General features: G+C 36.6%; 2 protein-coding genes across 3 annotated transcripts in view; one reads left to right on the top strand and one right to left on the bottom strand.

Moving 5' to 3' along the window:
* Positions 1-25,564, bottom strand: part of LOC135835815 (mucin-2-like) — a 151,018-nt gene that overhangs the window by 22,732 nt on the left and 102,722 nt on the right. For both annotated transcript variants that reach the window (XM_065350247.1, XM_065350248.1), the window contains exon 5: positions 13,832-13,928. In XM_065350247.1, the coding sequence (XP_065206319.1) occupies positions 13,832-13,928 (97 nt within the window). The remainder of the gene's footprint in view (positions 1-13,831; positions 13,929-25,564) is intronic.
* On the top strand, positions 18,300-25,255 carry LOC135835816 (uncharacterized). The gene is made up of 4 exons (XM_065350249.1): positions 18,300-18,521; positions 22,672-22,861; positions 23,809-23,965; positions 24,069-25,255. Exons 2-4 carry the CDS (start codon positions 22,705-22,707, stop codon positions 24,673-24,675), a joined length of 921 nt encoding a protein of 306 aa, XP_065206321.1. The 5' UTR covers positions 18,300-18,521; positions 22,672-22,704; the 3' UTR covers positions 24,676-25,255.

Raw genomic sequence — 25,564 nt, 5'->3', positions numbered from 1 at the left:
AGTAATTCATGAACGCCTTCTTATCGACATCGCTATATTATACTTACCGTGTTACTCCTCTCGTACATTCGAATACTACACGTTATACAGCATAAAATAAATATAGGTACAACGTATACGTAGCAGAGTCCTGCACGGTATAGTTAAAAGTTATCTGCGTTAGTCGCGTGTCGTGTGCGGTAAGCTACCAAATATAACTCATCCAAAAGCAGTTATATTAGCGTTAGCCTATGCGGATAATTTTGTAGTTAAAATGACTAAACTACCTGCGATTATACCGCGCTCTTATCGGAAATGTAATGTTCGATTCTGTCTTATCTGTTTGATGAGTCACCAAAATGTATTGTTGAGACACCAGAGAACCGAATGCGGTTAACGTATGGTTATTAACCTAACTTACCGCTGGTTGCGCGCGCCGACAAAAGTAACTGCAGTTTGTAACCTGTAGTTAAATTAGCCGATAGCTCCGGCGGTTATCCGGCTATTTTAACTTAACCGTGCAGTACTCTGATACGTAGACGTACGAGTACAACACAACCACATTAGGAAATGTGAATCAGAGTACTGCACGGTTAAGTTAAAATAGCCGGATAACCGCCGGAGCTATCGGCTAATTTAACTACAGGTTACAAACTGCAGTTACTTTTGTCGGCGCGCGCAACCAGCGGTAAGTTAGGTTAATAACCATACGTTAACCGCATTCGGTTCTCTGGTGTCTCAACAATACATTTTGGTGACTCATCAAACTGATAAGACAGAATCGAACATTACATTTCCGATAAGAGCGCGGTATAATCGCAGGTAGTTTAGTCATTTTAACTACAAAATTATCCGCATAGGCTAACGCTAATATAACTGCTTTTGGATGAGTTATATTTGGTAGCTTACCGCACACGACACCCGACTAACGCAGATAACTTTTAACTTTACCGTGCAGGACTCTGATGTGAATGCAGTGCACATGGCGCATCCACCGTATACATGTGTGGTAATCGAGTACGTACGCGAGAAAATTAGGACTAAACGCGAGAATTAAGCAGCGTTTAATTATAATAATTATGTTGCGCAGGGAAAAACACATACATATCACACGGATATACTTATTACCAGTATAATGTGTACTGTGTACAAACGATAACAATATGCAGCCTGTAATGGTGTATAGTCTCATTGTTGGTAATAATTATACTAAGTGTGTAAATGTATGGTTGCAAGAGGGTTTCGCTGAGAAACAACAAAATCTTATCAGAATTCACTTTTCCTTTTTTTTTCTTCAAATTTGTATGTAAGATATGAGTATATCCATTACCCAATCAACGAATTGCAAAGAAGTTATTTTTGCAAAGAAACCATCTGAAAGCTTCAATATCGATCTATCAAAAATTTTAAAAAGTTTCAAAATCACCATAATCAAAATTTCAGCACCCGATTTTCTGAAAATTCTGACTTTTTTTTCAATGAAGAAAGAAGGTACTGTATGTGTATACTCTTTCAAAGCGAAAACTGTTAAAATGTTTCCATTTTCAGAAGGAACGAGAAAAATTTTAGTTTTCTTTTCTATTTTGGATTTTTGGAGGTCTCAAAATTTGAAATTTGTTCATGCCAAAAGGAGGAACAAATTGGCCCGAGCGAAGCGAGGGCGAAAGCTTATGAAAATTTGCATTTCGAGAGGCATAAAAACGAGGTTTTTTATGTGAGAACGAGTAGTTTTTTTGGCTTTTAAGATTTTAGGATTTTCATTTTTTTTTGAAGGAAGTTGATTTTGAAAAAGAAAACAGGCCCAAGCGAGGGCGAACGCTTTTGTAAATTTGTATTTCGAGATGCATAAAAACAATATTGTTTTTTTTTTCATGAGGAGTTCATTTTTTGGCTTTAAAACTTGATTTTTATAATCTAGAAATTTTCGAAAGAAGCCCGAGCGAAGCGAGGGCGAAAGCTTTTGAAAATTTGTGTTTCGAGATGTAAAAAATCATGTTTTCCTTTCATCACAGGCCCTTATCCAAAATTTGCAATTAATCGTTTTTTCAAAATTCCAGGGATTTTGCGTGAAAATTACAAAATTCCCTGACTTTTCCAGGTTTTCCAGGCTTGTGGACACCCTGATTGACAATTTCTTGAGTTTCACACAAATTCCAACAGTTTTTTATGAACTTTGAAGGCAATTCCATGTATTTCCATGAAAAAAAAATCGTCTTTATGCGTAACAGATAAACTCTGGGATGCCCAAAAGAAATGGGAAATTTGCATCTGGGTGCAGTAAAAGTGAACCACAGAAGGTGCACGAAGCTAACCGATGTTCAATCAGGATTCAACAAACCCTTCCGAGCATATCCGAACCTTATCAGTGATCAGGGTGTCTCTGTCTACTAAATCCAAAAAACAAAATTTCGTACCTTTTTCGTACTTTTATCGTATTTTTTTCGTACAATATATTTTTAATAGTCATACTTTGAATCTACATAGAGGGGAGGGGGTGTATCATGTCATTTCGGCCACAAAGATCACAATTTGAACTTGCTGAGCAGTGTGGTCTGGGCCGTCAAGAGCCAATGCGAGACCGGAACGAATATGATTTGCTCATAGAGGTCTTTTGAGAGGGGGAGGGGGTTTGATTGAAAATTGGTCAACAGAAATAGGGGGAAAATATCCATTTTGCTGATTGATGTCATAATCATAAGACTTACAAAAATTTTCACTTTCTGTTTTGAATTTTTGGAGGCTCAAATGTGATTTTTTTTCAATTTTAAAAGAAGAAAAAAATTGGCCCGAGCGAAGCAAGGGTGAAAGTTTTTGAAAATTTGATTTCAAAAGACTTGAAAACGAGACTTAAAAAAAAAAAGAGTAAGGCCCGAAAAACTTTGGGAAATTCGTATTTTAAGAGAATTTTATAAAAAAAACAATGTTTTTCAATGCAAAGAGTTTGTTTTTTGGGTTTTAAAATTTTCGAATTGGAAAGATTTTTTTAGGATGTGAATTTTGATTTTTTTTGAAAAAAGTCAGAGAATATGCGCCAGTAAAAGTGAAAACTATTGAAAAACTGTACTTCGAGAAGTTTGCGAGAATTTTATTTTTTCACTTTGAAGCTATAAAAATTGAATACTAAGTTGATTTATTTTTTTCAAGAATTTCAATTTTGAAAAAGAAAAGAAAAGAATCCCAAACGAAGCGAGGGCAAAAGCTTTAGAAAATATTAGTTCGAAAAGTAGAACAATATCAATTTTAATGTAAGAAATTTTGTTTTTCTTATCTCAATTTTTTTTAATTTTATCAATGGTTTTTTGAAATTGTTTCCTTCGCTCGGGCAAAAGCTTTTCTAAATTTGTAGTTTCAAGAAGCAAAACAGTAGTAATTTTGATGTGAAAAAGCCACAGCTTATCTCATTTATTATTTAGCCCAATATTTTTCAATTTGCACTTCTTTAATGATCTACTCCGCACATATGTCGAAGACTCTTGTTGAGAGGGGGCATCGCTACTTCATGTCCCTCTTTCATACTGCACTTATTTTTGGAATACTCCGTCCTAATTTTCATATTTGAGCTTTGGATTCCAGTACAAGTTCTTTACTATTTGCAGGTCTTCATCATCAGCATTGTATCTCTTCACTTCAGGATTCTCAACTTTTTTCATGGTTGACACAATCGAATGCTTTTTCATAATCCATAAAATACTACAAGAAAATAATTGATTGTTGACCAAACATTGATCTCCCAAAACCACTCCACCGCCCCCAGTCAATTCGGAAGTTCTCTTAAAAGATAAACATTTCTCTTTCACGTTCAAATCTCTGAAAGAGGCGCAGAAATTGATCAGGTCCGCAGAAATTTTCAAAAATTCATAAACTTCTCAAAACCACATCCATAATTTTCATATTTCCCCTCAAAGGCGTGGAAATAATCCAAGAAATCTCCCGATTGCGTAATTGGACAAAACGTTCAGAATTTTTTTTTAAAAAAACTTTCAATTCTATTCATCAACTCTTCAGTTGATTTGATTCAACTCATAATATTATGAAGAAAGTTGCGACTGAACCAGTTTAAACTTTTTTCTAAATTTTAAAAAAGAGTCGAACAACTCTGAGTTAATGACTTTTCTTTTCCACCTTTTGAAAACTCTTTTGCAAAATTTTTAAAAAAGCCCAGAAAAGTAGACGAAAAAACAGACTGAAAGAGAGACGAAGAATCGTCGATGATGCAAATACACTGGTATTGTTAGGACGAATTATACATATTGGTTCATGTACGAGCACTACGAGCTACATTTCCCTCTTTACCCTCTATACCGCAATTACACGTTCGTCGCGGTGGCCGCGAACCCGCGATATATCCGACGATCGTTTATAAATTAGTAGACATTTATGAAAGAGTATATTTTAATGATAACGCAGTCGCTGGATGGATAAGGAGCAGGGGATGACAAGAAAACAAACGTGTTTTACTCCTCGCGAACGACGATGATTAAGTATGCAGGTGCTACTGGCACGTCTGTGTGTACGTAGCCTATCTATCTACCTACCTACCTACGTATGTTACGTAGTCTCTAGTCTACTCTACATACACTTCGTACTTCGTATTTCATACTCGTAGTACATATAAATGAATAAAAGCATATTACAGCGAAGTGCGAACTGATGAGACGGCAGGGGAAGCGCATACAACGTACGAGTACGACGGTACCTAATGTGTTTGCTTTAGACGAAGTGCAAGCGACGCGACGCGGCCGCGGCGGTGTTATGCAAACGGGGATGAGTTTTCACCCCTTCGGATGAAATTTACGACAAGTTGCACCTGATGCGCGGATGTGGCGTCGTTTCGGCTTTCTTTTGCCTTTTTGCACGCTCGTATATGGTGTTTGGGATGTCCGCAATATGATTGCGTAAGTGCTGGAATTTCTAATGTTTAAAGGGTCAGTTGTGCTTCTTGGACCTTTGAGATTGGAAAGCAATTATGAAAATATTAAAGGTGTTGAATACCTGCAGCAATACGAAGTGTTCGATTTAGAGGAGGACGATTCGTCTTGCCAATTTTCAATCACAATATTCACATTCAAAACGAAAGAAATGTAAACATTTCACCACAGTTCTTCCTACCCGCCTCTCTTTATCTCTCGTCCGCTTTATCTACTGCACATAATTAACTTTCTACGTCACTCGAGACAACTCGCACTCGCGTTCGCGATTTGTAACTACAGCTCCGCGATTGTCGCCCATGGCGACATTTTGCTATACACGATGCAATTTCCGCGTACTCTACGCGCACAAAACACGCGATATCCATCTCTCGTATAATGCATATCTTCATCTACGGCATTGCACAGCACAGCACAGCACCGCACCACTTGCCAAACGCCACGCCAATACGAAAGGGTTCTCAAGCTCATCGAACCTACGGTACATAAGTGTGTAGAAATGGGGACACTTACATAACCTATTCGGTACGTTCTCAGTCACTCGTATACGCTCGTATATGTATTTATCTTTTACAATTAGCGTGAAACCAATCACCAACACCATACACCTCCCAATGATTGAAACACCTAACTACAATACATATAGTGCCAATGCACTAGCCGATGACCTAAAAATTCATCCAACTTTATACCCTCACTACTCATCATTCGCGATCTTTTATAACCGGCAGGTCCAATGTCAGATGAAATATTAGTACACATTTCAACTATATGATACATCCACGCATCATTTACCATCCACATGGACACGGGCAGCAGATAAGAAGAGAAAAAAAACACCAAGAAGCCACAGCATCTTTCATACCCTGCTGCTGCCGACGATGCTGTTAATGCTGGCAAAAAAAAAAAGGCGTATACGTCGTACCGACTCGAGCGCCAGCACTGTGTATACATAAAGGAACCGGTTTAAAAGAAATAACCCGCCGCGCGGAAAGGGTTAGAAAAAAAGCCAATACAGCCGCGATAAGAATCTCGATTGAAACAGCAGAAAAAAAACACACTCATGCACGTACACTTATGCAGCAATAGCATCTCATCTCGGTGAAGTGAAGACGAATTTTCCCTGACTGAAAATTTATATCGGTGTAATCACCGGGTATCCGCGTCCACAGCCATGTATGTAGGTATACTATAAGGAGATAGGTAGCTGAGAGGTAGGCAAGGTAGGTATACGCGGTAGCACCGTTTCCTTTCTCCAGTGCTCCACTCAGCCTAGCTCGTCGCTGGTAATCCGATAACAACGTGAATAATGGCTATTTAACTGTCATCCCAGATAGCGAGAGGTAAGAAAAAAAGCCAATGTTCCTTTGATAAACGAATGCCAAGCGCGTTCTCTCTCTCTTTACCTCGGCACACTCCGATAATCTGCCTGCGTTCTTCTTCGTTTGGCCAGGTTACCTTGTTTGATCCTCTCTCTTTAACCTCGCATCCTATCGATCCGGATACCGGACTATGGCAGTAATTAGAGGAAAACACAGCTAGGTATTGATGACATTTTTTGGCGAACTCATTAACAACATAGGTACCTACCTACCTACCTACCTACCTACCTACTAGCATTTGAGCGAAATCCAAGACTTTACTACGTACTACATGGGTAGGAAGGAGGAGCGTGATGGAATCTTAGATCTGATCAGATCAAATCAGATTCCAATCATTTCCCCCTGGATACCTATCTCGATTTTATTTTTCAAAATCATAATCCTTATCTCAAAGACATTACATTCACTTCACGCAAACGAGGAAGCTTCACGAGTTTGACCCGATTTTTTCCAAGTAAGATGACCCCCCCCTCCTCTCTGAGGGAGCCCACTACACAATTTATAGCTGTCCAATCGCAAAATTATGGGTCCTACAGGGACCGAAAGGTTTTAAAATTTCGATTTGTGGCCAATTCCACAACAAAAAATGATTAGGCAGCTACAATTTTGGGAATCATCTTTCCTTGTCACAATTCGAATTTCTTTATAGAGTTTGAGCGTAATTTAGAGTCCACGCATCCGAAGGGGTATTTTTTTGGCCCCAAAATTTTAAATAATTTCACTAAAAAGGTCAAAAAATATAATTGGACAGCTACAACTTTAAGGAATTGTTTTTTCTAATAGTCAGAAGCGGAGTTTCCTGGAGTTTAGGCTTAATTTCGAGTCTTCTCGTCAAAAAGAGCATTTTTTTAGGCTCAAAATTTTTTAAAAATTGTCATAACATTACCCGTTCAAATAGGATGACTCTAATCCACCTTAAAACTCCAGGAAACTCGACTTGTGAAGTTATGTCTAGAAAAGATGATTCTCAAAGTTATAGATGCTCAATCGTATTTTTCGATCGACCATTTCCAAAAAACTTGAGGCTCAATTGCTCAAAAATACCTCATAAACCCCATGGCTTTTTACGCCGTGCTTGTTATGTAATGGAAATCACTCTTTTACAGTTCTGGTCATTTTTTTTTTTTAGGAATTAGCCAAAAAATTGAGATTTTGAGACCTTTGAACCACTTGGGGGACACATAGTTTTGCGATTAAGTAGCTATTTATAATTCTTGTGGTTGACACTATCTCGGGGGTCCTTCAACTTGGATCATTCCACGTCAATTCTACCAAGAAGTGGAAGGGGGGAGAGGTCAGCGATTTTTTTTTTAATTTTTCAATGGCGGAAATCGCAGCCTAGCTCTTTTTTAAAGGCTGCTACGCAAAAAAAATCAAAATTCCAAAAAATAAACGAATTTCAATTTTTCTGCTGAGTGTAATTTTTATCAACTTTTTCATGAAATACATCAGAAAAAGGTCAACCTTAGACAACTGAATAAATTTAAACTTTTTTTCATGTTTGGAATTGAAAATTCAATTTTTTTGAATTTTCATTTTTTTGCGACGAGTTCATTTCATCGAGTGAAAGGGGGGTTTCAATTTTTTCAACGGATACGTAAAAATAGGGGTCAAATGGGTCAACTTCATCAATTAAAACATTTTTTCATGTTTTAAATCAAAAATCGCATTTTTTCGCAAACTTTCAATTGCCTATTTAAATCGACTTTACGAAATAACGCCGTCCCAATTTTTTAATACATAAGGTTGTTCAGCATGAAAATTTGCCAGTCATATATTTTTTTTCAGAATTTTTGAGAGTCGAAACGATATGAAAACTAAGTACGTTTTGAAACTTTTCGAGCTAATTTCTCGTACGAAAAAAAGTGGCAACACTGATTTTTATGATATCACCAAAAATCCTTTCAAGACCCCTAACTATTGGAAGAAGTTCCATTTTGATAGGTATCGCGGTTATCGAGTAATCCTCTGCTGAAATGGATGATATTTCAAGTTTACTGAAAACTTTGACACCTCCTAGCAGCCTTTAAAAAAGGGCTAGAAAGCTGCGATTTGCGCCATTGGTCATCTCTTCGAAAGGTCTTTCCACAGGAAAAATTTCAAAAAAAATCGCCGACCCCCTTTACCCCTTCTTGGTCGAATTGACGTGGAATGATCCAACTTGAAAAAAAAATCCGTTCCAATTGGTTACTGCACAGTGCACACAGGTGATAAGTCCCTTGTAAAAAATGAAGAATCAAATCTTGATCATCATCGATCATCGAATATTGACTGGCAAGGTGATCAAGATTTGGCACCCTGAACAAGTTTGACACTTTTACCCTATATTCACAGTCCTCGGATCAATATGACCAATGATGTAAACAGATGATAAACCCAAACAAATTTACACCAACACTAGATTCGAGGACATACCGTGTTAATTTTCTCATTTATTTTTTGAACTCCCAACGATTTTCATTACCAGCTATTTTTCATGTGAATTTTTTTTGGATCAAAATCTTGAAAGGCAACGTGTATGTTGTAATGGGCACTAATCTCTCCCCATTGTTTACGAAATGAACTTTTAGGAACACACTGTACGTTACAGCAGATCTCAATGATTAAGAGACGACGACTCGACTGTATACATACAATGATGATGATGATGACGATGACGACGACAATATTGACGCGGTGTGGCGTGTCGACGGTCGACGATAACCACCAAAACACAACAAACCCGTATACTACTCCAGCCAGACCATAGGACCGGTTTTATTACGTCATAATTCGACTACCGGAATACGTACGCTGTACCCTACATGCACATAAAAACAACATCACTAAAAAGAAAAAAAAACTGGGATACACAGACACACACACAAGATAGGTACTTGTCATCTCACAGACATAATCACATTCGCATCGTAACACCATCGCAAATCGCAGATCGCGCCTCTATAATAATCAAATTAGCCGAGCAAGTGGTAGGTCTATACACCGAGCACTTTACCCCTAAAAGATGTCAAGGAAAGAATACGCTCTCGAATTGGGCAAATTATTATGAACTGTCAAATAACACATCTCATCATCTCACAGCCTCAGTATTTTATCGCATCTACCACTTTCTCTCTCTTCCTTATATGTACCTACACTTGCACCACCCTCATCAGGGAAAATTTTCAACCCTATGTACGTTGAAGAACGATAGGCCTACGAACGCGAGCGCTGTGCGAATATATAAAACTTCATTTATTCGCAGCATCCAGCAACGCCTCAAGGTAAATAGAACATTGTCGTTTTATTTAACGACTTTCCAGTCTCCAGATGCTGCGGGGCGCTCGTGCTCGCCGGACCCGGATAACGAGCGCGGGATGCTCCTGCCCCTGCTCCGTTTCCGCGACCCACCGACGCGACGCCACGCTTCCTCTCGTCTGCCTGTCTATCCAACCACCTACGTATATTCCCTTCAATCTGATACAATTAGTATAAAAATTCCACTTATGCACAATTCGCAGTGTACCTACATAGAGTAGATTCGCACATCTCATCGGCATCGTACAGATTCCTCTTCGATTACTCGTACTTTTATACGTACAAGTTTTCTGTAGTCGAGAGCTCTTGCACCCTCGTGACTCGATGTTCTGAGGAATTAGAACTTGAAATTTCATTACTTTTTTACAGTTTGCTCTACATAGATACGAATTCTGAAACGAAAGCTCGATCAAATTTCCATCTACATACTTAGTTTATAAACCATTTTGAAAATTTTACGAACTGAATTAATAAACGAGACACAACAAACGATACGGCAGTTCATAAGCAGGATTTATCAAAAATTCATATCTTGAAACTCGATAATCGGAATAGAAATTTTTTATTCATCAACCTGCACGAATGAATAAATCAATATTATTTGTTTCCATCAGTTTCCTTCATTTTTTCAGTTTTTTTTTCTCATGTTTCTTGAAATGGTTTTCATTTTTATTTCAATTTTTACCAATTTCTATGATTTTTTTTTTGTATTTTTCAATTTTTTGGAAAAAACCTACAATTCAGTTTTCAAAAATTGTTCAACATTTATTCGGTATTTTCTTGTTTTTTTTTTCAATTTTTTTCATTTTTCAAATCAGTTTCTTGATTTTTTTTTGAAATTTTCCCTCGTACATTTTCTGTTTCTATCCGTTCAGATATTCTTTGTTTTTCCTGCAAGATTTTTTTCTCATTTTTCAAAATCATCCACAACTAATTTGGTTTTGTAAAAAAATTGTCAGGATAACTCATAGTTTTTAAAATGACTATTTTCCACAATTTTCTCGTTTTTGAAAGTTTTTACATTTTTTTTTTTGAAAGTTTTCCTAGTCATTTTATAAATATTTCCAGCTTTTATTCGACTTTTTCAAGTCATCTTATTATCTCGACTCTTAGCAAACTTTATAACTGCAGGTACCTACTCAATTTTTTCATTAATTTTCTTCAAATTTTGGGTTTTTATCTTCTTTTTTTTTGGTGTTCTGATTATATTTTTAAAATGTTTTCAATTTAAAGACTTCAGTTTTTGATAATTTTAATGTTTTTCTGTGACCAAATTTTTTCGGAAATTCTTGCTTCGGAAACGGAGGAGTGATTTCAACGTTAAACTCAATTCAGCTCACCCAACAAGTTCAATTAAAAAATTGAAAACAGTAGACATCGCAGAATGTGCCAATTTTTCTCATCTCTCTCACAGCGTTGAAAAACGAATAAATCAAAAACGAAAGGGGAAAAAGAAGAAGCGATATACATCACAAAACCCTTTCCATCTCATCTTTTATTTAGTATTTAGAGGCAAAAAAGGAGGTTAACGCCCCCATAATTGAGTCCAATTATTCGAGCTTTTTGTTTCCAGCAAAACTGAAAGTCACCATTAATTTTTAATAAGAAACTTCGAGTTGAATGGACTTAATCAAATGAAATATTATAAGCTGAACTACATAGAACTCATTTTCTCCCTCTTATTTTTTCGTATAATATTACTTATTACTCGGGCACTCCAACGTTTTACCTTCTAAATTACTCAGTTCGAGTTGAATTATCGTTTTTTTGTATACCTAATGTATTCAACATTTTCAAATGCGCTGGATTATGCGAAATTTTTTGAAAAAATTTATTAAATCGGAATTAAAAAAATTAATTTACTATCTTTTTCCACATTTTTCAATAAACTTATCAACTCAGAACTTCCGTTTCGTAACTTTTTTTTTCAAACACGTAAACTTTCGAACAAGTTTTTCGCGAACTAGCAATTCAGTCTAATGTTTCAACACTTCGGTTTACATCGAAGCGTATAAAATTCCACATCACTTACATCAGAGACCTCCCACAGATCTACGTGCTACCGCAAACTAAAAGGCATATCTACTGATCAAAACTAGCAGCGGTACATCGACATAATTATTAAGTTACCCGAACGTCCTTCAATTTACACGCAATCGAATGAGATTACCATTTAACGAAACCAATTACCTTTATATCCATAACGTCAGACCATCCTTCATGATTGAAGAGACTACCTCAGAGAAATTCAAAATATACTCGTACATCCAGTCGAAGCAAATACATTTTTTTTCAAGACAGATTTTGAATTGAAATTTAAGTTACTCGTATTATAACAATAAAGGTACCAAAAAAAACCACTCCGCGTTCACATAAATTGATTGTCCCAAGTTATTTTGACATTTGAGGAAGCAAGGGTTCAAAAAACTTCCAATTCAGGGGAGATATCCCAATCTGTGGACAGATTTTGGGTCGAAATAAATAATATGCATCATCGATGCTCATCATGAAAAATTTTGGCTCAAATAAACCCAGCATCATGGAAAATTTCTGATGGAAAAGGCTGAACTTTAATTATTGAATACTGGAAAAATGTTGAAAATCCAAATTTGGCTATATATATGTTTAAGAATCAAATTGAGTAGGAAGCTGGAATTTGGTTTAATTGCTAATTTTCGACTTCCGAAATAGATTCGTGTTGATTTTGAACGGTCTGGAGTCCCCAGCGGATTTTTCCCCTCCCTAAAAAGGCACCTAATTTTCTGAACTCGTGAGCCAGAATCTCAACCATTTGACCTCAAACCCTGGCATTTTTCACTCATCATTCGTAAGGTATAAGTTGGATTGCGAATTGACATTATCAACATTTAATATTCATTATACGATTCACAATCTCATGTTTCTATAACGTTGATCTTTTAATAATATTCCAGATTTCTCTCTACGTAGTTCGTCCTCCCTGCCCCTTTCCTCTACTCACTTACAGTATTAGTTTCGCGTTCGTTGAACGCGGTGTTTCGGCGCGGAGACGCTTTCACCTAGCCTCTTGCCTATGTCTTTCTTTCACTCTGCTAGGCTAGGTTCATTTTCACGTCTCTTTTTTACTCGATAACCTCGATCAGTCCTATACATAGCTTTAAGAGTAATTGCGACGACGACGTTGCACTATTCGTGTACCCAGACCTAAGGTTTAAAGCACAGAGAGATATCAAGGCAAATCGCACAACATCTTTCTCATAGTATACCACAGTCCATAATCGACTAGTCTACCCCACACCTTTATACACAACTGCAGAGATATACCCAGACCCACCCATTAGCACCTAGTCCTCCCAGCCTACGACTTGATCGAAGTATATTATGAGATGTAGAATAAGAAATTGAGGTTAAGGGGGCTAAAATCGATTTCGAGTTATTTATGGTTCTGAGTATTTTCCAGTGTGAAAAAGAGTCAAGCGTTGCCCTTGAATCTGAAGAAAATAGTAATTCATATCGTGAGTCAACCAATTTTGGAATGATGGACTGAGGTTAAGATAACATGGTCAAAATCACTTTCATGATGCAGAATTTTTTCCTTCAAGTTTAATGAAGGTACCTACTAGGTTGGGATACAATATACCTACTTATATTTGTACATGCATTGCTACACTGAACAGTGAGAAAAATTCTTACAAAAAAACACTCAAAGCTGTAAGCTCCATTTTTTCGAAAATTACTCAGCCCTCTTAACCTTATTTTCTTATTCCATTTCACATATGTGATTTTTTTACTGAACCCATCGTCTTGACTGCTTTTCCAATATATAGATACGAAAAACAGAGAGAAAGAGAAAGAACTCAACGGACTCGACGACTTGGTGCGTATTGATCACCATCGGGTACAAACGATATAATTATACTGCATTTCCAGAAGAGGGTAGCAATGCAATAGGGTGGGTCAGGAAAGAGGTTAGCAGTGTCGTATATACCGAAGGGGGAGGTTACTATGGTAACCCTTATACAAAGGCACATCCGAAACTCAACTTTTTAACTAAATGTTATAATACTGGATTTTTTTTTCCTCTCTCAGCATACACTCCCATTCCTCTGAGAACAACATATTTTCTAATTACGAATTGTTCCAGGAGCACAGTTGCACAAACTTCATACAAGGGATTGTATATAGCGTTTACAAATAGGTACCCATACAATACAATACATAACATCAATGAATGAACATTATTCAAGAAAAAAAAAATGTACTCACTTATCGTAATATTTCAATGAAAGACATATGTTATCTTGAGGCGAGTATACCAATCGGTCGACAGTGATGCCGCGAAATTCCGGATGTAAATGTAAATCTGCAATGAAAACAATTTCCAGTAATTAATTACCTTGCACGTATACTCGTATATTTCGTGTAGGTACCAGTGTTCTAATACATATATCAAGCATACAAGGTACAACTCTCTTGCATATAGCATATCTTTATAATATGCCCCTCCTCGAGTCTTGCTTCTTCAGGTTTATCTACATTTAATGAACGACTCGATGCTATGTAGGACAACTATATAAATACACGAAAAAATCCTATAAATTGCCTCGTCTTTTTTACTGCCAAAAATATGTAACGTTAAATGCATATAAAATGTACATCTAACTATATCCCATAAACCTGTATGTTTCACATATCCGTATACCTGGAAGAATTCAAAGCATTCCTTGTTTTATAATTAGTCTTACGACATACAAAAGGATAAAAAGCACACAAAATTCCCCCTCCTCTGATTCCTAAAAAATTTCAGAAAAACACTTGGGTCAATTTGCATGATTTTTGGTAAATTTTTGGAAACACATGGGGTGTATTTCCCACGAAAAATTCAAAATTCGATGACATTGAAATGGAATGAATGCTGAAAGGTTTACACTCTATTTTTGACTTGGAGCCCATTTCCCAGAAAAATCAGAAAAAACCTTGGAGAATTCGCCAAATTTTTGGAAATGATGCACAAAGGCCCATTTTCCACGAAAAATTTAAAACCTGATGAAATCGATATAGAAAACTCAAGTTCGGTTTATACTCTATTTTTGACTCCTTGAATCGATTGATGACGACTTCCAGACGTTCTAGAGCCTTCAGTGAATTTTTGAATTTTTTATATACTTAGTTTTGGAAGAATTGTTTGAAAAAAGACTCAAAATTAAATTCAGCCCTCATGAACGCGGATTCACATTCTTGATAACTTTCTCGATCGATTTATGAATAAATTTTCAGAAATTGTTTCTGCTGGTTTTCTCATGATTTTTTTTTTGTGAATTTGAAAAATTCAAAAATCAGCTGGAAGCTTTATAGTTTTCAATTCAAAAGCACCGTCAGTCGATTTTGGAGGACGAAACTAGGTATGAATTAAATTTTACATTTTTAGATTAAAAAAAATCCGAAGAAAATTCTGGATTTGAATGGCTAAAACTGATTTGAAAAACCAGTGCAAAAATCGACCAAAAATGTCAGCAAAATACTCAAGGTACACATATCCGAATTTTTAAGCACTGAATTTTATTATATTTTTTTTTTATGGAAATTTTTCCAAAACAGAAGAATCCAAACATTCACTGGAGGCTCCAGAACGGTTCGAAACCTTCACAAATCGATTGTGGAGGTCGAAAAAACAGTCCTAGCCACATTTCAGTTATTTGTCTCAGTTTGATCAAATTTTGAACTTTTCATGGAAAACAGACCAAAGGATAATCAAAAATTTGCAAAAAAAATCGAAAACTGAAATTGAGCATTCAAAATTTGACTTTCATCAAAATGTTCGCTGAATTAAAAAGAAAATCGCGCTCAACTTTTTTGTGCACCTTTTTTACACCATTAATAAAAATCTATTCACTGGACCCCCCCCCCCCCACATTTTCCTATCAAACACATATCTACAAAGAAAGCTGAGAGAGAACAATGTTTCTAACATGCCAGAAAAAAAAATGAATAAAATTCAAAAAGTTTATAAAGCGGTGGAATTCCAGAAAAGATCACCCTTGACGTGAGATCTCTAAAATCATGTGATTATGCTCCATTTCCACCACAAACCCCCTTCTTACTCACTTCAACAGAAATAAATCAATTACACAGTCAATTAGTAACACTCAATTTCAGATCATCGTAAACTCATTTAAACCCCATTCTATATAAAAACAACGGTCGTGAAAATGACCTCCTCCACGCCGACCCCTGCTATCTTCTCATCCCTCAAAAAAAAAACCTACATAAAAAGGATAAACAACCATCAACAACGAACCAATTTACATAACCAATTTAAAAGCCTATAGTGAAAATTCCACATCATAAACCAAACCCCCACACCTTCGACGACGCAAGCTATCAAAAGCAGAGGAGTTTTCCATCACACAGGGCCATGCTCTCTATTCTCCGTACTGCATTGCCGATGCACAGTGCACTGCACACGAAATGCTCTCGCTATACATATACGGCAATACAGCACTCGATATTTCACCCAACATTAAACGCTTAAACAGCACTTGAAAACTGGTACGTAAACGCTCGACACAATTCCAATAACCTTGCGGTTCAAATACGCGGAAAAAACATAGTATACCAATGGAAAAGCCATCTTAAAGCTGCTCTCGCAGCATTTGCATATACGAACCCTTTTTCTATCTTTTCGTTTCCTTCGTCTTTCATCTCTCGTACATGTGGGCCTGCCTACTGAAGTAAATATATAAGTAAGTAAACAAACCTCTCCGTTTCCCTCTGTACTAAGCACCTCTTTTTTTTTACAAAACAATATCTGACTTTGGCTCGAGCCCACCATAACGTTAAATCACCATGTCCAAGAATTATAGGCACTATACGAGGGGACAAATTTTAAACTTGAGCAATATTTCAAAGCTTTTCCCCTTGGTCGTTTATACTTCATTGGATGCATGCACGTATACAGGGTGTCCCATCAATGATCCGCCATATGCGATATCACCACACTTCGTACAAGCAAAACACATCACTGTAAAAGGGGGAGTTCATTTTGGTATTCGGAATAGCAATAATTTTGAAACTTTCCAGTAATATAAATGTCTTTGATTCCAGCACAATTACTCAAGACAAACAAACAGTATGGCACAGAAAATCCAGTAAAATTCACAAAATAAAGACAAAATTCATGGAAAAATTGGAAAATTTAAACCTGAAAATAACAGAAAAAAGGAAAATGAAAACTGAAGTCGTCAGTCGAAACTGAATTTTATAAAACAGAAATAACTCGTGGTACAAAATCTCCCCTATCATAATGAAGCCCTTCTATGTGTAGCATTTTTCAACTTTTAAAAATTCTAGAGAACTATTGTTCAAATCAGAAAAAATTCAAGGCTAAAAAAATCAGCTTCCCGCATCAAAAATAACGTTTTTTGAAAACAATTTTTCAAAACTTGATTTCTGTAATGGCAAAAAAAGTCGAAGTTCAAGATTTTGTGGAAATTTCAAGTTTCAAAAATCTACTGGAGGCTCCAGAACTACTCAAAACAGTTTCCAATCGATTTGGCAAGTCGAAAATAGGGTATATCTCAAATTTGAGCTTTCTAGATCAATTAGGCAAAATTTAGATTTTTTTCTCACCTTCTTGACGCATAAATTCGATTTTCAAAAATTCGCCAAAAACCGAAAAATGCACTTTAGCACTTGAAATTATGGTTCGTAAATTTTTGCATGCACTTTCGATCTAGCTTTGTCCAGTTCCAAGAATTTTGGACGAGTCCTATGTTGAAAAGTAAAATTTGGGATCTCACGATGACTTGTCACTGCCATTTTGTCAGTAGGGCGAAAATTTTTTCTTTTTTTTTTTGCAAGTTTGTGCTTTAAAATGTTTTTTTAGGATGTCCCCTTCAAGAAAAAAACTGTCCCACAGGATGGGGGGATGCAATTGGTCCTATTGTCGTATGCCAAACTAATAGCATTATGCATAAAAAGTACTGTCAAAATATCTCATCTCGCCTTCACGGGTGATTCTGGAAAGTTGCGAGATGAGACTACGTACACTTTTTATAAAAATGAAATATATACTTTCACACTATTCCACTCAGTTTGGCAGGGGAGATTTTAGCAGCCCAACCCTATTTTACCCCATTTCCTCCTCCTGTTTTCTCTTCTCCTATTATTGCATCTGTAGTTCAATCTTCATCTTATTGAAGAATTTATTTTCATTTCATTTAACGCGCGACTTGCATTATTCATCGATTCATCAACTCGCTCGCAGAAAAACGGAACCTCACGTACTTTTGCTTCAGCTGTTCAGCATACGTACGGAATTCCCTCGCCAGTTGAGTACACAGAAGACGACTAAAAAAAAAAAAACTTCATCGCGATCAAAACACTTTATACGACGCCGCCTCAACCAACACAGGACGGGAAACACGCGGGCTTGCAACTCCAATCGCGTTCACCTTCATCTACGAGGGTAGAGTTCCACCTCACACTGAGCTTCGCTCTGATACGCTGCCTAGTGCGAACATACCTCTTAACGAACTTTGTTCGTCCTCGTCGTACCGACACCGACCACGACGGAGCGGAGCACAAGACGCGACGGGAGATCATGGTAGAAAGAGAAGGGTGGAGAGAAGGGCGCAGTCACGCCAGTTATATTCAGTCACGCACAATACCGCCTCCCTCGTTCCCGTACCACACCGTATTGCGCTAAACGTGACTCATGCCATGACTACATTACCAACAAAACGGATCGACAGTTCACGTTCGATAACGTTACGAGTAAGTTCTACGCTATTCGGATAATTTTTCGAGTTAATTTTTCCATGTAATTGCTATAATTTTGGTTAAATTTTGTCGTTTGAGAAGATTCGTTGTTTTTGGCGAATTTTCAGTCGTTTTAATCCGGTGTACGGTGAATTTGGCGGGAAACAAGCATCGCACGGTATCGCATCAAGTCCAGGTAGGAAACAGCAACGTTTCTTTCAAGCCAACCGCGCGCATACGTACATTTTATTCTCGACTATAACGCTGCGTTTGTATGTACTACAATTACATACTTCGTACGTTTCGTAGTTTGTATTCTTCATTCAATTTAGCACTCTTCTATTCTACTAATTACTTAGCCAGTAGCCTGATAACTGAACACATTCTGTATTGTAATCGCGATGACGAAAGATGGGTGCGTAATCATTTGCGAAGCAGTGGGATACTAAACAAATACCAACAACTCGAGCATTAGAGATGGTATTTTCGTTACATCGTAATAATAATTCGTATCAACTCCTAAGTTTACTTTCAGCTGTATGTAGAGGAAGTACGTCTTCCTTATCCTTCTGCGAGCTTCGGCTTCGCTGTCAACGTATGTATGCAGTGTGATTCTCGATAGGTAGTTAGCTCAATTTAGGTAGACTATTACCAACTACCAACTACCAACTTCGAATGTTTTGACTTATTTACGAATAATGTATGTCAACTTCAAATTATTAAATTACGCGAAATTTTCAATGAACACATAAGTATTTTAATGAATTAAAATGTTCAGAATTTTATCCTTCTTTCAAAATGGTTTTTAGCATTTGAGTTTTCATTAATGCATAGAGAAAGGGAGTTCCTATATAGGTTGATAATGATATCAATAGCGTACAATCGGCTGGCCTCATGTGAGCTCTTACTAGTGATAAGATACCAAAATGATGAATGACAGAGATATGATATTTCTAAACGAATATTATGGAGATTTGCTAAATGGTAATCTCCCAGGCCAGTAAAGGCCGAGATGGGAGGAGGAGGAGGGAAGGGTCAGCATTGATGAAACAAAATTGAAAATCCCTCATTTTTTCAGAGTACAAGAGACTAGAAAACTGAAAAAACTAGACCGTAAAAAATTAGAAAATCGAGTTTCAGTCTCCGAAATCAATTTGTTAGCGCTGGGTTCCATAATAAATTGTTCAAGGTCAAAAAACTTGAAAATAAATCCAGCGTCTCCCCTCTTGATTGTTTTGAAATGTTGATTTTTGAATTCGTTGTAATTGTTTTTTTTTTTCAATGACTCTTATTTTAATCTTCTTGACATTTTCAAAATTTTCCCATCCCCCAACCTTCGCTAAACTAAAAAATTTGAACATGAGTGAATGTTGATTCAAGGTCATATGTATATGGTGGGTCACTCCATGCCAAATCGGCGGATTTTTGCATGAGGGGTCTTCGATTTTTTTCAAAATGAGATCATTTGTAGAGGTCATCAAACGATGACGAATGACGCAAACCGGACATTTTTTCGATTTTTTTTGACGGAGCTGTGGCGCTTCAAAATTTTCCGAAATGGCTGAAAATGGAAAATTGAAGATTCAAAATTTGATGCCCTACAATTTCATTCCTCTTTGTTTTTTTTCGGGAAATCCTCAATTTTAGTCTCAAAAATTGATTTTCTTAGGAATAAAACAATTGAAAAAAATGTCACATTTTTCATTTAAAAAAAAAATGAGAAAAATTGAAGAGTCTATAAAAATAATAAACAGAAATGCATTTTAGAGCACGAACTTATTTTTCATCAGTAGGGCAGGGAGGCTTTGATTCTATAAAGAATTTTGTGCAACAGGAAAAAGTTCAACTAAAATAGATTCTTTGTGATGGAAAATTGGAAATTTTTTGAATGATCCTAATCACAATAAACTAATTTTTAGGAAAAACTAAAGGTTTCGCGAAAAAAAAAGAAAAGATACAAAATCATGGAACATGAAAGTTGCCACCAAAGAACATGGATAATTTTTTCCTAATTTTTTTCGAGCAAAAACTAGAAAGTTCAATTTGATAGAACGATTTTTAAAATTGCTTCAGGAAAATATGTACCTACCATTTTTGAACGTTGTTTGAAATACTTCAGTAATTTTTTTCAAGGTTGAATTTATTTAAAAAATGGAATATTTTACAGTATTAATTTTTGGAATAGGAATGTAATGTTCATTTTTTGACTGTTTTGGTTTGCTGAGAGTCAGCATTTTGATTCCAAAAACGGTTCCAACTAATACAATCGATTTCATAAGAAAGCAAATTCAGCAATTTCGAGGTAGGTACATTACATACATGAGAAAAGATTTTAAGGTTGAAAATAATCTTTAATAATTCAAGGAGGATTCAGATAACTCTTCTATCCCTTCTTCAACTGAAATTCTCTAGGAAAGGGACAAAAAAATAAATTTCTTCATACTTCTGTAGAGGGTGTGAAAGAGCTGAACTAAAAATCACCAACGACAGTTTTTTTTTCCTTAATGAAAACATGAGTTAAATTTCCCCCAAGTGTTATATCTTTAAAAATTTAAAGAAATTATTGATCACGTTTTTATAAAAAATTTTATACCTATGCCACACTCTCATCAAATTTTTCAAATAAAAACCACAGGGGATCCCTACTGATATTTCTTCTATCACATTTTGGGTGATTCGTATCAAAAAAATGTGAAAGATTTCCCGAAAAATCCTTTTTCTCCCAATCTATTCAATTTCTCGTATTACTTTAGGAGCAGGATCTCATGAGGCAAAGTTTTGAGACACATTTTGTGCATGTATCTACTGATGAGTTATAGTCGTGAATCGCACAATGTAAGCTTAATACCTAGACAAAAAACACGTGAGTTAAATAATTCGCATACCGCCGACTAATCGTTTTCATTTGCTTCGTTATTATATCATCAATCTATACCTTTGTTGTCCATTGTTAACAAGCACTATATTCCAAGTTCTTAAACGCATCAAGAAATACCTACACATTCCACCAGGCTATCGCAAGATGACCAAATAAAACCTCAAAAATGCATTTTTTTTACAGCACATATTACGCCACATGCGAACCAGACCCCAGAAAAGAAAGATATAATCCTTAATTTGATTCCAGTCTTCAAGCATAACCACATGTTGCGTTTCTTCAGTTAATCATCGAACTAATTTCGTTTCTATTTATGCACATGTATGTTTAACAAGAGAGAGAAGGGAGGGGGGGGGTTAATTCTTATCTTTTGGGTAGCGGGTTAGATCACTTGCATATATTATACACAAACGGAAATCCACTATAAATATACAAGGTCAAATATCAAAGCTAATACGAATTCCAGAGAAAGGTGGTTAGCATTTGAAAACCGATCTTCCCTAATAGGAAAAATGGGTTTAAAAAAATCTTCGGATAGCGTTTTCAAATTTCATTTATTCAAAAACAATCTCGAAAAAAGAATTTCCAAAAAAAACGTATGCTCGGCACCGTAAACCGATTGTCTTTTTCACATACCTACGTTCAGCCCTTTTACGGTATGGAAATCCTGAAACACGAATTGACTAGAAAGATTTTGGGGGATTAAATGGAAATCAAACTTCTCTGCTAGTTTCCTGCTGAGAATACGAATTAAGTATTAAAGTAGACGAGAAATTATTCAGAACCACCCCTATTTTTCTATTCAATTTTTTTCCAGTGATCGATGTTGAATCGAGTTTTCTTGTAGTCTTTTCATTCGTGGTTAAAGTGGGTATATTATAGATTTTCACGAAAATTTTTCTTTATGAATCCACTAAAAAATGAAGTTTAGTCGAGGGTAGAGGGGAGGGAAGGAGGAAGGAAGGAGGGAGAGAGAGAGAGAGAGAAGGTACCATTCAAGTCGTGAAAAATTTTTCATTTTTCGAATTGGAAAATTTTTACCTCAAAATCACTTGATTCTCAGGGCTTGGCAACCCTGGTTCTAAACTCTACATTGCATTTTTCTATTGTCGAATCATCGTACCTAGTTCGCCTACAAAAGAAGTATCTTTCTCGCTATAAATTGCAAACAAGCGCAATTCGCCAAAGGAAATTTGATAGCCAGCTTTATATAAAGCCGATACCGCATCCCCCTTCTCCACCAACCACCGACACCCTGCGCAGACGACGCTGTAAACGTATCAATCACAGACCGCCGCCCGATTAATTATATCGAGCAGATCGAATTTCTACACTATCGATATCATGTCATCCAGCACGCGGTGCACTTTCATTTCATAAAAATTCACCCTTTACTACGTCAGTCTCAGATGAATATTTTCTTCGCTCTATTGCTCATCTCGTGTCTTCTTTATTATCTAAATTACAGAGATTGGAACGCTGACTAGAACAGTTGATAAGGATGACAGACGACGAAGATTGTGGTAAACTAGTCAGTAAACTTATTCACGAAGTATCTCAGAAACCCGTCCTGTACGATCCACAAAATCCAATGTACAAAGATAACAGTTCGAGAGTACGAGCATGGCACGAAATAGCCAAAAAAATGGAAATGCCAGGTACATACAAAATTATCTACGATTTATGTATTTTATAACCGTGTTTTGTTTACATCTCTGTCAAGTGCACCTGATGCATTTGCACTCGTTTTTCTGATTCTACGATGCATTCAAGTTATACGTATCATATCAAACTTCTATGTACCTTCCCACTCACCAACTTGGAAACATAATGTATCTAGACCTTCAGTTCACAAATATCAACAAATGTTTTTTAAAAATTGAATAAGGTACCGGTGTCTCTGCTACCATATCCACTCAAACGTGACTTTACCCATACAAGCCAGCTATACACACACTTCCTAGAAATCCCTCCTCAGCTTACAGACAGTTTTCTCTCACTCTCTTCTATCTGACGTATATTCTGCCGGTGCATATGTGTGCAACGCTCTTATACACTCCAGCTCCTGCTTTAGCACTCGTGAAAAACGTGTGCCATATTTCCCAAGGGTCTTCGCTTCGGCCGAATAGACGCACGGCACACTAAAGCGTTTCACTTCGGCGCAATCCTTCCCTCTCGGCTCTCACTTATAATAATGTATACGTCGGGCTACGTGGCACGTACCTTTCCATTTCTACCTACTCTCATTTTCGAGGACAGAATTCCTTTCCTGCGTTACATCCTGTAGGTACTGACGATGACGTTACGAGTCCATCATTCACCCGAAGAAACCAAAATAGAATTTCGGTAAAACCGATATCTAATCATTCGATGTTTCTAAAATCGATATTAAAAAGTTGAGTCGATCTATTTCTTAATTTTGATCGAATACTGAAAAACTCATTTTGAAAATCTAATTCAAAATTTTTCAAAACTCATGAGAAAATGATTAGAGATTGAAATGAAACTAATCATACTCCCACCTCCACCACATCCTTGCCCCATATTCGAGTTGAGGTAACGAGAAAGATGAACATCGCTTCTAATTCGTGTTCATTGTTCACAGTTACCAATTGCCAAATTAAATGGGGCACTCTGAGAAGATGTCTAGCAAACGCTCGAAAACGTCAAAAACGTCGCCAGGCGATCGGTTCCAAGTATATTAAGAAATGGAGATATCAAGACGAAATGTCCTTCTTATTACCATTCATCGACAGCAGAGAGTAAGTCCTCGTATCTCAAATTAAATCAATTCACGTACTTATCATTCACTCAATAAATCCGAAAAAACCTTCATAATCAACTCACTCTTCTCTCCGTTCACAGATTAGACGCCAGCTTCACTCAGCACTACAAAAAATCCAAAGCTTCTGTCACAATCGACGATGCCACCGATTCCCGCAGCCACGAACTATACATTTCCGAAGAATACGAGCAATCTTCAGACATGGAAGACGATTCGACCGAATTGAAACCAACGGTGCAAAGTTTACAACACTATTTGATCGAAAACGCCGCCGATCAGGTGGAATTTCAACGCTACGTCGAACGTGAAACCGCCAAGAGCTCAGCCACGTATCCGAAATCGCCCGAAGACCTTTGCGAAGAAGAATCCTTAGTCATGGACCGATCAGCTGACTCGGAAAGAGAATGGGAGTCGGCTTTACATAGTAGACAATCGGGTGGCGAAGTCATGGCCACCGAGACGACCATCGCATCGAGGGCATCGACGCGAAGTAACTTGGCGTCGTATCAGGGTCTAGACGAGATGGATACGTTTTTCTTGAGCATGTCGAAGACGCTCAAAAAATTACCCAGATTTGACCAGATTGACGTACGTTCTAAAGTTTACGATATCGTAACGCAAGCCGAACTCAAACGTTTGCAGGCTGAAGAAGACAGCAGAACTGAACGTAGCATTCGAGAGTCTTAGTACGTGATTGTTATAGGTATCGAGTTTGCCATTTTGATTGGAATACATTCGCACGAGGGTTGCCCTTATTTATATTATGCTATACGTATTGGGAAATTATTTTTTTCTTCCATTTCGAACTCTCCTCTCTCGCTCCTATATCATTAGGTAGCATTTTACATCGGATATTGCAACAAAAATTACGAAAATTCAATTTTGGCCGAATTACCTTAGGTTCAAACTTTGAAAAATGAACATTAAAACCAATTCCGATAATTTTTGATTCTACAAATTATTTTTTGGGGCAAGCTTAAAGCTCATTAAATGTTGAAAATACACCAATGAGTTGTAAAGATGATATGTAATTATTTGTTTTGTTTCGAGGGGCAAGCGTTATGATTTTCCAGAAAAAGTGGGAATTTTTTGTGTTGTGGGGGGTCCACAATTCCAATTCAGACTGTGAAAATAAGGGTACTCTATTTCGTATGTCTTCATTTCCGCATTTCCTTTTCATCGTTAGTAATTAGCTGATAATATTTTGTTTAATTTTAATTTATCAACTAAGTATTATAAATAACGCAATAAAATTAATTTGGGAAAAGTTCTGTTATAATTTCTACGATACGATGTCTTTCCTTCTAAGAATACTAAAAGGAATGTCTGGTATTTTTTTTTAAAGATGAAAACAATCAGAATAATAATATAAAAAAATGAAAATGAAAACAAAAATAATATAACACAACAGTATTCCAACATTTGTCGGTGATATTTCAAAAAATTAAAAATTAAATAATAAAAACAGAATAGGTGAACTAGAAACTTCGATTTTTTCCCAAAGAACTAGATGGGAAAATTCATCGACTGGATAATAATTTTGACGACAGGTCAAAAAACTACAGAAAGCATCTCT

The sequence above is a fragment of the Planococcus citri genome, chromosome 2, assembly GCF_950023065.1.
Source record: "Planococcus citri chromosome 2, ihPlaCitr1.1, whole genome shotgun sequence".
Classification (NCBI taxonomy): domain Eukaryota; kingdom Metazoa; phylum Arthropoda; class Insecta; order Hemiptera; family Pseudococcidae; genus Planococcus; species Planococcus citri.
This window is presented reverse-complemented; position numbering and strand designations above follow the sequence as displayed.